The following is a 14577-nucleotide window of genomic DNA, read 5'->3' as shown; positions in this document are numbered from 1 at the left end:
GCAAATCATGCGCACGCTGGGCATCGTCAGGCTTGATCAGACGATCACTTCAACAGAGATGTGTGCATACGATGGACTATTCACCGCACCCCTTTACCATGACGTGCTGGCCTCTCGTCGACCGAGAACTGCCGGCTGATCCCATCCCACTTCCATGCACACCGACGCTGGTCGTAGGCCTCGCGGCATCCTAGGCTTGCATCGCCGCCTCCCCGTCAACCCCCTAACCAATGTATCACAACAAAATCATGATTTGGAATGTGAGGCTTGAATGCCCACGCAAGGTGCTCAGCGATCCGCTTGATCCTCTCGATGGACACATCGTCAACCATCGCCTCCATGAATCCCGCGCCGGTGTCAGTGAGCAGGATCATGTGGTTGCCGCTAGCATCGTCCACAACGAGTCGATTGGCACCCTCACTAGCACTAGTTGTACGACAGCGTTGGGCGACGCCAGTGGGCGGAACACATAGATCACAGAAACGTAGTTGGCCTTGTGGAGCATGGTGAGCGGGACTGCGTCGGCCTTGCTGGCCGAAGGTACGCACCAAGCATCGCAGTTGGGTTTGATCGCCTTGGACGTGCACGGTGATCTTCGATGATCTTCATGACGAGAAGTGCATGGTTACAAAGAAAATAAAGACCCATATCAGTACCACTACGCAGTGCGTTCTTGCCTTACTGCATGTGTCCTCGGACCTCAATCTCGTTGTGCGCAGCCCATATCCATGCACAAGCTAGTTAGCGGCACAACTCGTTGCCTATCGCCGGAAGTGGCAACAGCCAGACATGACTCCTCATCATCCCGCGTGCTACACCTTCCTAGTATTGATCTCTTGCCATGGCCTCAGGATGTAGGGCCTTGGGCTCCTGCTGCTACCCTGGCCGACAACCACACTGGTCGTTTCCCATTTTCTGAGAAGGAAAGGTAGACGGGAGACCAGTCAAGGTAGTGGGAGGGTTGTCTTTTAATCTCCTCCTGCTGCTACACCTTCTCAGTAACCCCATGAAGTTTTAGAAAATTTGAAAATAAATCATGGATGTAGACAGAACATATATAACATGTTAGAAGATTCCAAACCTAACACATCAAACAAATTGGGTGTGCTCGGTTCATTTTCACTGTCAGCACTGGGATTCGCCATTTTTGTTTCCCATACTACATTCAGTTTGGATTTTTTTTAATACACTTTCAGATAGGTCAACCAAGATCAGGTGCACCTGCACTGGACACACTCATGTACTTGGTCACTTACTAGCCTGTCATTTCCACCTTAGAAAAGTATTTCATGTTGCTACATGATAAATCAGTGTCCATATTCTCTCAATATATATTCAGCAACAAATGATAGATGAAGGATATGCATGGTCTCTCTAGAACACACCAAAGATTACTATGTCCTTTGCACCAACTATCATTTAATAGGCAAATAAGTTGGTCTGGTTAAATGAGTGCATCAATTGAAAAAATATATAGTGAAGTACCTGGTTGGTACAAGCAACAAAATTGCTGGTAAGATTCCAGCTAGTGATTTGTAACTCCCTCTCAATATGTGCTGCAGCAGCGAGCTCAATTGCTTCATCGGGAAGCTGATTCATTGCAGAAGCAAGTCCCACAGGCTGAGTAAGCTTCTCGATTCCTAAGCGATTGAGACGATGCAGACCAGCTTGCATACTCTCATGACAGCAGACCTGGAGAATTGGAAGTTTCAGACTTTCAGTTACCATAAACTAAATAGCAAGACAAGATCCCCTTTCAAAGCGAAAATTAAACTACAAAAGAAGAAGGGTGGTTACACTACTACAAACAAATCATGGCCAGTTTCATGAGGATCTTTATTTACTTGAGATGTGCGAAAAATTGATTATCAACCTAGCTGCTAATCTTGAGCAAGTCATGGCCATCCATTCCTTCTTAAGCACTCCCTAGAAGTGTCTTCTGCTTTATCTACTAGTCTCTCTACGAAACCTATATATAATGCAGCTTACTAGTTTCCTCGGAATATGCAATTTACTACATACCATTTATTGATATTACTCTAAAATTAGTAAGAGTGCTGAAACTGACAGTCATCTCTTGTACTAGAACTACAAACATAACGCCTGCTTTTCAGTTGGTCTTGTTTCGAAACCAAGAGTTGTACTTTTCCACTTCAACCACTTGTATTGATGTCAAGAGGGAGAGATTTAAGCAATTGATTATTCCTATAAACAGAAATAATCAGTACATTTTTTCTACTAATTTTCCTTGATTTTATACTTTAATTCATGCACGAGGGTTTGGGGCTTTGGAACGGAGGAACTGAGTGACCGATCAACCTGGTTATCCTCATATATCATGTGTGTTATGACTGACCAGCATACACATTTCTTTAGGAGAGGAGTATTTGAAAATTATCATCAACAAGTAGTTGTTTGTCCCAAGTGACAAAGGTAATTTTGAGAAACTCACACTTTCTGGTGACACCAATCTTCTAAGTTCCTCCTCTGATGGAATCCGAAAGTCAGGTCTCTGTGTCCAGTAATAATGTCCGTTGGGTCCTTTCTGTTTAAATGAATGTGAGAGTGTTAATTATGGTAAACAGAAGTCCATGGCTGGAAAACCAAATGAGATTTCAGTACAATTATAGAAGTAATAATAACATGGGTGATATATCTACCTTCAGGTCTGCACAATGCTTCAATCGTTTTCTCACAATAGCTTCTGTCAGAGGATGCTGAATAGGTACTTCATCAGCCCGAATCTGAGAAAGAACACCAGGCCTCTCCCTAAGACGGAATTCACGATATACGTATACGAGCATTCGATTCAAAAGATGATTCTGCAGATTTTTCGTTCCTGGTGAAAATACTTCCATGTGTGGTTCCTGCCAGGAGAGCACAAATCTATCATTTATTGACGATCACAGCGTGTATTTTTGATGCAGTATAAAATATAGCGACGCTTAGTTGAAGATTTTCCAGCATTACAAAACTTGCAGCATAACAAATAAAAAAATAACCCCAGCAAACTAATCCAAAACTAGTTCCCTTCCAAGTGAAAATTTCAAAAAAAGGGCAGCCCGGTGCATGTAGCTCCCGCTTGCGCAGGGTCGGGGAAGGGTCCGACCACTTTGGGTCTATAGTACGCAGCCTTTCCCTACATTTCTGTAAGAGGCTGTTTCCAGTACTTGAACCCGTGACCTCATGGTCACAAGGCAGCAGCTTTACCACTGCGCCAAGGCTCCCCTTCCCAAGTGAAAATTTCAAAAATTAAAAGAAAAAGAGTGACAATATTATGAACATCCTGCAGATATAGAATAGAGTATTTCAGTACAGAGCTTACTTGTTGGCCAACAGCATATAGCTTGTCAATGCGGCGTAGAGAAAGCATCCCTTTCGGCGAACGAACTAAAAGATAATCAGTCGATGCCAACTTATGAGGAAATGCAGGTGCTCTGTACATGTTTGTCTCAAGACATGATTGCTGGGACCCAGAACGTACATCTCCCAGGAAAGGAGATTTATCAGCAGGCTCAATAGCAAGCACTGTACCCAGTCCATCATTGTTGCTTCGCAGGGATATAGCTGTCTGATCAGTGGGTGAAGTTTTCTGGTAGTATGTACAGAGTCGAGCACCCATTCCTGCATTTGCAAGCAGTAAAGGTCTCTCCTCGCAATATCTGCATTGAAAGCAATAAATAGCACACGGCAGCACATTAATTAATGAACAAAAACATACATGATCAAAACAAGAAGTACAGCATATGGCCATTTAGATGATCAATACCAAATTTTGCACATAGTACCATCATGTTCACCACTTGGCCAAAGTAGCAGTAAAAGTTTCAATATGACTTTCACATAAAAGAATTTGCATATGTGAAAATTACAACATCTGTGGTATGAAGAGAAATATTATGATTGGACTTACTCCATCAAAAATACATGTCCATCTTTAACAGACAAGTCAGCTTTTTTCCTGAATGCCCCAGGAGGACGGAGAGCCTTGTCCTCTCCAGGCAACTTCTGTGCCTTTGGCCATAGATGTACTTCAGTGCGAACAACATGCAGAATAGAGTTTGGTCGCACGTTTTGCATGGCCAAGGAGATGTCATCCTGGAGTTCTTTTCCATAACCAAACAATTTTATCTTTTCAGATGGTCTAAATTCTGCATGGAGTAAAGTTAAGGCATAATAAAATAACTGTTGATGGCTTTCTAAACTTAGAAAAAAAAACAGAACAGAGAAGGATAATGATTTGAGTACTAGCCTAATTTCTTGGAAGCTTTTGATTTTACTGATAGGGGAGTTTCCTCTGCATTGACGAGAAGTTTCACTCCTTTTCCTGCTAACGTCATTACTATAACAGTCATTGACCCATGACTGCAAGCAGCTCCTTGCAACTCAGCAGCAAGTTTATTTTCATGGGGGTACCACTTAGCTTTTGGTCTATGGAAATTTGCAATTTCGTTACTGCATGAAAGTTGATAAAACTTATTAGAGATGAAGTCAGCAAAGAACAGGCAAGAATAGAGTCAGTACATGAGCTACACATGATAAGTTGACAACTAAAGCCCCAGAAGTACACTTGCTAAATATAGCTAAGAACAATAATGTAAACATGTGAATCATAAGGAGCCAAGCCTCACAAATAGAATCCATTGTTACAGAAATATTTCCCCAAGACAGTGGTAAGATATATATGCTATACAAATACAGACAAGAATAGAGTTCAGTAGAATAATCCCAGTTACAGAAACCAGAAATCCAGTGAAACAGTGGTAAAATATATAATTATATATGCATACAGATACATATGGTGCCCAAATCCATTGTTACAGAAATATTTCCCCAAGACAACAAAACTGCTGGTTGCTCACTTGACTATATATTATCGATGAAGAATTGGGAACAAACAGATATGTCACACATTTCAGTTGAATTATTTGAAATGATCTGACACCCTTTTTATTAAAAAAAAATGTCACCCCAAGTGCAATAATTAGCACAGTGATGAAATAAGCATATAAAGATTGCAAGATTCATCAGATACAAGTTCATTAATCCAAAACAAGACAACTAATCAACTAATAATAGATGTGGAATTTTATGGCAAGGGATGATAGACTCATACGTGCTCAGCTTTGGCTTCATGGTCTGCAACTTCTGACCAGGAACAGAATGTACCACCTTTATGCCCATTGAAGAACGCTTTTTAGTATGAGATTTAGCTTGTTGCGACATCTTCCTGTTGGAATAAAATTTGTCATTGGAAATGTTGAATTGGGCATCCAATGTAATTGCTTGGTTGTTATGGCCAACATTTTCCACTGGTGCAGTCTTCATTGGCCGACTAACAATCATCGCACGAGCATGTGAGCGGAGGTGATCCCCATTCTTCTCATCTAAAATCTCGAAAAGCATCTGGTCATCTTTCAGATCCAAGATTAACTTAGGCTTAGGAGTATCCTCACTGGGATCCCAAATTACGTTGTCCAACCAAGATCCTTCCAACAGTTCCTTGTTCAGAAGAGAGAGGTTGCTTAAACACTTCATCGTATTGATTTTAACTGTTCCATTTATGTTATTTGGTTCTGCATGGTCTGAGTCATTCTTCTCCTGAGGAGTCTCCTTTATCAATGGAGGGTAACTATTATCAGGGGAATGATAACTAGCTGAAGCAGGCATTTCTGTACAGCCAAAAGGCTCTCTTATTACTGGAGAAGCATTATTTTTATCCTGTACATCACAACGCCCGGATACATAACCATAATCCTTACCCTCATCTTCACTGTGAGCATCAGAGCTCTCTTCAGATATGACACGGCTTTTTAAACAAGACTGACTTTCACTTGCTGGTGAATTGCCCCAAATGATACCATTTTCCCAGTCTTCGTGCTCAAGTGGATAAACATCAGGACAAACTAGAGCTTGTTTAGCAGTAGGGAACTCTTTGTGTACATCCTTCATTGGTTGTTCAGAAAGACACAAATCTTTAAACCCAAAAGTATCACTAGAAATTAACTCATCACTGTCACTCTCGATAAAATCTTCATTCGTCTTGATATGCGTCAAAGATGGGACAGCTTGAATAGTACTCCTTAGAAATACTTCCTCGTCATCCTCAACAATGTCACTGATGTTTGGGATACGGAGCTCTGGAAGCAATTAATACCAGAGAAAGGCCTTCAAAACTATTTTCTATTAAATTGGTCATATTTTGCACACATATGATTTGGGAGGGGGTGAACAGATTAAATGATCTAAGACTGGAGACCATACAAGCAGTAGTGAGCATATGCTCTCCGCATGGTTTGTGCTAACTAAATTTGTTTATATTCAGAATATAGAGCCTAAGCAGAAACAGTAAGTAATTATGTGTTACCATTACTTTCAGGTTAATATGCCTTAAATCACAACCCAGCTATATATGCCACACTGTCAAGGGGTTCATGACGATCTTCTTAGATTTGTGTCTTATAGTAAGCCTGTTGACTACCTTTATTCACTGGCCGCTTATGCTGATCTGTCTTGGCCTTTCTTACAGGCTCCTGTGCACCAAAAATTTCAGAGAACTTCAAGATCACACTCCCATCCTCTATGCATAAAACAGGGAGGGTAGTCGCAGATTTAGACTCGAGTTGATCTTCCTCAGTGTCAATTTCTTCCTGACAATTGTTAGAAACAAGCAGTCCAGTGAGACAGGTACATACATCATCACAAAGGAAATGCAGATTTATGAGTAGAATATGTTAAAGATATTAACTACAGGGCATGAGAAAATGTATGCTTTTTTTCATGAACTGCTGTATCACTTATATGTGGATCCAGGTCCCACTTGACATCAAGGATCCAGTGATTTTTTGGTGTCTGAAGAAAAGGATCCGGTGATTTTTAACAATGAAAGGATTATATAGTGTCCCCTGGCTAATTTCCCCCCAAAATAAGCATGACCCAACCTATGAAGTAAATTTGACTCTCATCCAGATTCCTCGGTCCTAACTCAGATGTACTTAATTGAAAGTGAACCAGATTCTGAATGAACAATAAGTCGAACTAAAGGTGTCATGAGATTCAGAATTCATTTGAGTGGGTGAGCCAATATAAATAATGTGTACCTGACAAACTTCATATTCAACATCCATAGTTTCCTGAGATTGTGGCAATGGGCTAGATACCTTTCCGATGGCAGGATTATCATTAGAGGGTGATATTTCCGGCTGCTCGGCTGAAATGACATCTAAATTGATAAAAGCAAAGGAGACTTACGTCAAAAGCAAGATGATATCCATATAAATAGAATTCAAATACAAACTATATAAAGCTGAAATACATAGACATAAATATTCAAACATAAATTACAAGGGGTGTTGACTTCAACAGATGAAATTGGCTTGTTTTGCTTCCAAACTATTCTCCATAAACTAATCACAGAGTAATAAGAAATGCATAAAAACAAGTTGTACGGTGTTTTCAGAGGTTCAAAATGAACACCATTCATGAAAACAATAACGTTGGTGCCTTGCGTAAATAAAAATACTGCTGATTTTCTCAGATAGTCAGATGAACCACTATGAGCAACACTCGCCAGACCAAACAAAAAAACTTAACAATAAGCGCAAGCACATTATGCATACAGATATGCCAAACCTTGTATGACATTATCACCAGGTAACTCGATATCATTGGGTGGTTCTTCATCCTCATCATAGTTCTCCTCATCAAACACTGAAGCTTTACTACTGACCGAAGCAAACATTGTGTTTGAGGAGAAGTAATCTTTCTTGGATAGCAAATGGTCTTCCTCTGTAGCTGCTTCAACTTCAGGTCCATCATACTGTTCATCAATATCTTCATAGTCAACAGCATCCTCTGCTTTCTCATCATAATCTACAGAACAGAAAAAAGATCATACATCAACCATTTCATACAAATATATGATTAGATGGAAAACAGGATACCAAAGCTGTCAGAGAAGGGCAGAATAATGAATAGTTCACAAACTGGACTCGATGAAGAACCCATTAAAACTGGTTCATGCTTATACGGAATTATAGAGATGGCACTTACCTTGCTCAGAAGGATCGGCTGTTGCTGGAGAAGACTTAGTCAGCTATAAGCAAACAACACAGCATTAATGTGTCGAAAACAAGAAAGCTTTCATCAAATTAATATTGTAATTATCATTGGATACCATACATCAATGTCTTTCAGGGATGCACCAAGCTTGTCTGCTAGCGCAAAAAGATGTTCCTTCGCATCCTGATAACTCAAAAAAATAGATGTAGTAAGAAATGAAGCACAAGCAGTGTGGCGCCAAACCCCAGGCAGGCCGGGCCGCTGCCTGGGGTGTGCGGCCATTTCCTTTGTAGACTTTAGCAAAGTACTTAAGCTACAGCTACAGTGCTTATAGGCTGCCTGGGTCATGGCTGAGTCCTGCCGCCGCTAGTGAGCACAAGCATCATTACAATTCAAAGAAACTAAATAAATTCCTGTTGTCAAAAGTTCCAGCGAAAAGCAAACAACAGAGGTAAGTCTATGTTACAGAATTGGACTTCTTCTGGTCAAATCGTGAAGGGAAAAGCCGAAAATGGAGATGGAGAGAGGAACCATCAGTGGATTCGTCGGGTTTTAACCGTCATTTCGATATCAATCCTCCTATCCATGTCCAAGCCCACTTGTGCTATTTTTGAAATTTCTGAACTTGATTCAATTCGAAACTCTACACAGTTGTCTAGTGGCTGTCTACAGAAAGACGGAACTACTATTCCTGCTCACATTTGACATCATCAATAAAAGATACAGTATTTCCATTCACCCAATAGAACAAGGTAAAAAAAGAGTCTTTGACCTTGTAAAGTCTATCCACTCCTTCAGTGATACCAAAGCATTTCTATCCAACATAAAGTTAAGGCATATCGAATTATCGGGAATGGATGGGCACCATTGAGGAGAGATATAAAAGATAGAACTTGTGCATTCGCGTCACGGCAACCATATCACACGCCGGGTAAGAAAAAAAGCATCGATCTTTTTGCAACATTCAGGAGACATATGACACTACTGCTTGCACAACTAAAACTTGCATAGGTGTGTATCGTCTGCAGATGGAAACAGAAAACCACAAAGAACAGAAACAGGAGATTATAGACAGCGAGCACGGTATTCACCTCGTCGAGATAGTCGGCGTCCAGGTCGCCGGCGTCGTCGACGTTGCCAAACATGAACCCCAGGAAATGGTTCTCTCCGCCAGGCTCCTCGTAGTCCTCATCGTCGTCGTCATCTGGAAAGATGGCAGATGAGCGAGAGATAATAAGGCGAATAAAACCAGCTCGATACCTACCACCCGGTCAATCGATCGGTCGATCAGCCCTGGGATGGGAGGGCGGCGGGCTCACCTGCGGCGCTGGTGGTCGCGACGTCCTCGTCGCGGCGCTCGCCGTCGCTCATGGCCGCCTTCGCCCCGCGACGGCACCAGCCGCGTGCGTGCGGGCGGGCGCTAACCCTAGGCGCGCACCGCCAGCAGCGCCTGCGCCGCGGATCTGGGGTCCCGGGGGCAGCGACGTGGGGAGGGGGATACCGACGCTCCGTGCGCGGCGGCGGATGGATCTGGGAGGGGCCGCGGCGGCGAGGAGGGGCGGCGGCGGCGGCGGCGAGGTGGGGCGGGGCAGGAGGGGTCCGGAGAGAGGGAGAAGGGGACGGGGGCAAGTGAGGGCCGCAGTGCGGAGGCGGCGCGGGTGGGGGGTGCGGGAGCCAGCGGGCCGGGCTGGCGCGAGGCTAGGCCCGTAAAGGTGGCCACCGCCGATTAAGTGAGCCCGTTAAGCTGGCCTGTGTTATGTATAGGCAGGGAATGGATCTAAAAAAAATGTATGGGCAGGGAACTACGAAATCACTTAACAGTTAAGGGCATCTCCAGCCGCGCCCCCAGGAAGGCCTCCCCAGGAGTTTTTTTCGCGCCGGCGCCAAAAAAACGGCCCAGTCGCGCCCCCAGGAGCCCGATTTTCGCCGGCTTGGGCCGAAAACAGCGCCGGCGGACCCAGCCCGAACCCGGCGCGCTGGGGGGCGCCCGGGGGCGCCGGGCGAACTGTTTTGGCGCGAAAAAGCCGCAGGCCCGCCGCGTCAGCGACACGGCTCTCTTCTCGGCCCTTCGTCGTCCTCATCGCCTCGTTTCCCGCGGCGAATCAATGCCAAAGCTGTCGCGCGCTGCCGCGCCGGTCAGCCTGCACCATTGATGCCTCACGGGCGGCGCAGTGAAGACCGGACGACGCGCGTCCCTCGCCCTCCCTCGCCCGCCACGCGTACACACGGTGGCACGCGCTCCTCGGCCTATATATGACGTGCCCCGGCGCACTTCGCGACTCACACTCTCCCGCCGTCGTCGTTCCTCCCTCTCCTCTCCTCTCTTTCGCCGTCTCCAGTTCACACCCATGGCCGAGCGTTTCCCAGGTGACGGCGCGTCGGCGAACGGCTTCGGCCGCCGCCATCTTCATGATGACGAGGCTCGCCTCCTTTACGAGGCCGAGTACCAGGTCCCGCCGGACATGCGGGTGCCCTGAGCGTGGAGGATCAGCGCGGGCGGCGTGCCGGTGTCCCCGGTACCCACCGGCGCGGCGCGGCGTGCGGAGATCGCACGCATCCGCTTGAACCTGCCGCATGCGGCAAGGGAGGGGCCACGGTACGTCCCCGACAGCCCGCTCTGGGACCCTTACTTCCGCCGCCGTCATGCCCAGCAGCTCGAGGCCACCAACGGCGTCGTGCTCTCCGGCAGGCTCAACGCCGCCGGCCGGCGTCGGTGGTGGGGCGTGCCCGGGCGCACGTTGGAGGTCGTCCTCGAGTACATCGAGGGCGGCAACACGCCGCGCCTCGAGTACCCCGCTCCCCCTTCCTTCTCACGCCGCCAGGGAAGCTCCTGGACCCCGAGGCGCATGGATACCGGGGGGTCCTCCTCCTCGTCCGGCAGCTCGCCCTGCCTCCGCCCCGTCAAGCCGGAGCCCCAGGGCACGCCGGTCAGGGCGCGCACCCGCAGCTCCGGCGTCCGCATCGGCGCCAATGCCTCTCCACCCACCAGCCGCTTCATCCTCGTCGAGCCCAAGCCGGAGCCCGGCCTCCCCGCGGAGTACGAGGAGATAGCCCGGCGCGGCTTCTCCGACGAGGACGCCATGCGGTGGGCGCGGGACGACTACCTCCGCGACGAGATGGTCCGGCAGCGCCGGGCCCTGGAGGAGATCACTGCCCGCAAGCCTGGGTGCAAGGACGAGCACGACGTCGTGGTCCTCGACAGCGACGACGCCGCCGCCGCCGCCGCCCCCGGACCATCCAACCCGCCGCGCCAACCGGGGGAGGGATGCAGCAGGGACGACGGAGGCGTAGGCGGGGGTGACGACGACGACGACGACGATGACGACGACAGCGGTGACTACACGCGGTTCTACAGCCTCCTCGGCATGTAGAACCGCGTGGGTGGGCGGCGAGGGAGACGGCGGGGGTAGCCCGCGGTAGTTTTTTTTCTTTTTTTTGTAAAATATGTTTAAGTTTGAACGAACTCGCCGATGTTTGCGTTAAATTTGAGTCGTTTTTGCGCCGTATTTGACTTTTTTGACTAACCGTGGGTGCCGCGACTGGGGGGCATCACGCCCCCAGTGCGCGGTTTAGCACCGGTGCGCCCCCAGGGGGCGATTTTTTGCCCCTCCTGGGGGGCCAACGGCTGGAGATGCCCTAAGGAGTACTCCTTGTGGAGATCACTCCAACTCCCCCAGATTACGATAAGTAGTGCGCTGCATGTGTGTCACTTGTCGCAACCTGGGAGTTTTCCCTTTTTTCATAGATCCGTTTATTCAAAACGTTTTATCTCTTAAACTGTGTGTCCAAATCTCGAACCGCTTTCGCCCTTGGATTCCTCACGTCGAGATCTTCAAAACTAAATCTCATGTTGATAGATTTTGATGAACCTTTTTTTCACGAAAAAACCGGAGGAAAAAACCGAACCGGGAGTACGGGTTTTTCCCTTTCCGAAAGAGGCACGCCCGTGCTTCTGATGAAATCACAACTGTGTCTCTCGCGGAAGCAAAACTGTGCCTCTCGTGAAAAATAAAAAAAACACGTTTTTTCCGTTTTCGAGGAGGCATGACCGTGATTCTCGCGAAAGCACAACCGTACCTCTCGTGGAAGCAAAACTGTGCCTCTCGCGAAAGAAAAACACAGAAAACGTGTTTTTTTTGTTTCCAAGAGGCACGGTCGTGACTCTCGCGGAAGCAAAACCGTGCCTCTCATGAAAGATAAAAGACAAAAAATGTGTTTTTTTTTGTTTCCAAGAGGCACGGTCGTGACTCTCGCGAAAGCAAAAAAACAGAAAACACATCTTTTTTCGTTTGCAAGAGGCACGGCCGTGCCTCTCGCGAAAACAAAACTGTGACTCTCGCGGGAAAAAAATTGCGCAAATTTTTTTATTTGAATTTTTTTTGGTCGAAAAGCTAGGGAAGACATGTGGAAAACCAAAGCGTCAAAAAACCCGTTTAAAAAGCCGAAAACGCATGCGGAAAAATAATAAAAACAAAATCAGAAGATAGCGCCCAGAGCGCGACACGTGGTGAATGGCTGAGAGCGCGCCAAGTGACGCTGACTGTTGTGAGGCTCCCGAAGGAGCGCTCGTTAATTACTTGCTCTCAGGGAACTATCTCGACTTCTAAAATGCGCATACGATCACTGTGGGCTTGGAAGTGGGGACGTATCGCTGCTTGTGGTGCTACCGGTCGGTGCACCGGACCTCATAGCACAGTTTAAAATGTTTCAAAAAATATGAAAAAAATTTAATCACATTCACACAATACCAATGTTTGTTGTCACAAAATCTCAGATTAAAATTCAAATAATTGCTCGAGACACATGTTCGCACACGAACACGTCCACGTATACCCTTGACGCCGGGGGTGATGCACCACAGCTCACGTTGAAGGAGACCCATCCGGAAGCACGGTACGCAAGCAATCCGGCGGGCGCTTTTATAGACCCAAAACCTCATACGTCCGAGAGGCACCCCATCAGGGCGCGCGGCGGCTATGGGCTACCCTAGGTCGACCTGACCGCCCCTAGAGCCTCGTGGATTCGCAGCCCTCCATTGTTGAAGAACGACGAAGAATGAGAAGAGAGATACAATGATAAGGGATAGATGAACATGAAAAGTAGTAGATGTATTTGTTGTTGTTCAATCGGTCGTCACCACTTATGTATATAAGAGGCGGATGGACTTCCTGTACAAGAAAAGGACTCCAAATCACGTCCAAATCTTTCCATAATTAACCGAACTCGGATTTAGGTAAGCCTTGAATATCAGTTCAGTTTTAGGTCCCACATGCCACAAATGACATCGGATGAAGATGAGCCCAAAAGCAAATTTGACCGTTTCGACGAGACGAACAACTTTCGTGTTGAATGCCGATTCGAGGCCATCTTCAGAACCGAATCGCTCATGTAAAACAGATTGTTACTCGCGCTACCCATCAGACACCGTGTCTGATGGGGTGCGCCACTTTTGCCCTGTGATAGGGCTGCACTCAGGTGACTGTAACTTTTACATACAATCTCGGATTGATACATTTTTTTATCAAAACCGATCGTTTCGACGAGACGAAGACAATTCATGTAGACCAGTTTTCTATATGAGGCCGTCTTGGGGGCGTAATCAGCCGAACAGTGTTTTGGACACAAAATCTCAGTATTTCGAACACAACTTCGGCCTTATAAATGAGATCGGATGGCTATGTCCCAAATATCAAAGTTTATCCTTTTGACGATACAGAACTTTCTCACTTTGAACACTTTTCTATTTGAGGCATTCTTAATTATGTTTTTGACTATACCAAAATCTGGTGGCAACAACACAGAAATGACAAATTTAACATTGAATAGCATGTGATATAAGGTGACAAATTTAACGTTGAATAGTATGTAATATTTCCATGGAGTTATGTGTCTTCTATAAAAATGAAGAATCTCATCCTAGGATAATTAAAATAAATATTGGATTTCATGACGTTAAAATTTCAAATAGAAAAAAGAAAGAAATTTTCAATGTTCTAATTCCTGGAAAATCCATGGTACAAATTCCATGAAATTATGTCTTTTTGTTCTTTTATTGAAAAACTGAGAACTTCATGATATAATTCTAGAAAACATACTTATACTAATCTCGGGACTTCTTCTCCTACAAACAAGCTATGTTACGACTAGTTAGATATTGAATACAACACATGTACCCAGTCACCTCCTTCCCAATTAGGGTTTCTTTGCCTCCCACCAGTGCCGCCGTCGGTCCGCCTCATCTCTGGTGGCCTTAGGGCCATGGGTGCGTGGTGGATCCCAACCCTTGCCGGTGGGAGGGCTCCTGTGTCTTCAAGATTTGTTAGGGTTTGTGCCTTGCTCAGGAAGGCGAGATGGCGGAGGCTCTCTGAAGATGGAATAAGGTTCTCCCCATCTGGCCCCCGTACCGATGGTGCGTCTAGCATCGTCGAAAAGCATGTGAAGGTGTGTCTCGGCAGATCTGGCCTTGGTGTATTTGCTCGGATCTGTTCGTCGTTCATCTACGTTCGCGTGTCTTCA

General features: G+C 46.1%; 1 protein-coding gene across 1 annotated transcript in view; it reads right to left on the bottom strand.

Moving 5' to 3' along the window:
• Positions 1 to 9632, bottom strand: part of LOC119337533 (transcription initiation factor TFIID subunit 1-like) — a 17949-nt gene extending 8317 nt beyond the window's left edge. The window contains exons 1-14 of the mRNA XM_037609701.1: positions 9381 to 9632; positions 9153 to 9265; positions 8182 to 8244; positions 8053 to 8095; positions 7633 to 7872; positions 7101 to 7222; positions 6482 to 6650; positions 5117 to 6140; positions 4253 to 4455; positions 3914 to 4151; positions 3326 to 3662; positions 2661 to 2867; positions 2453 to 2545; positions 1486 to 1692 (exon numbers count right to left, since the gene is read on the bottom strand). Coding sequence (XP_037465598.1) covers positions 1486 to 1692; positions 2453 to 2545; positions 2661 to 2867; positions 3326 to 3662; positions 3914 to 4151; positions 4253 to 4455; positions 5117 to 6140; positions 6482 to 6650; positions 7101 to 7222; positions 7633 to 7872; positions 8053 to 8095; positions 8182 to 8244; positions 9153 to 9265; positions 9381 to 9432 — 3111 coding nt within the window. The 5' untranslated portion in view covers positions 9433 to 9632. The remainder of the gene's footprint in view (positions 1 to 1485; positions 1693 to 2452; positions 2546 to 2660; positions 2868 to 3325; positions 3663 to 3913; positions 4152 to 4252; positions 4456 to 5116; positions 6141 to 6481; positions 6651 to 7100; positions 7223 to 7632; positions 7873 to 8052; positions 8096 to 8181; positions 8245 to 9152; positions 9266 to 9380) is intronic.
• Positions 9633 to 14577: the final 4945 nt, after the last annotated feature.

Source organism: Triticum dicoccoides, chromosome 7B, assembly GCF_002162155.2.
Source record: "Triticum dicoccoides isolate Atlit2015 ecotype Zavitan chromosome 7B, WEW_v2.0, whole genome shotgun sequence".
NCBI classification, from domain to species: domain Eukaryota; kingdom Viridiplantae; phylum Streptophyta; class Magnoliopsida; order Poales; family Poaceae; genus Triticum; species Triticum dicoccoides.
Note: the sequence above shows the minus strand (reverse complement) of the source record. Positions and strands in the feature narration are given on the sequence as shown.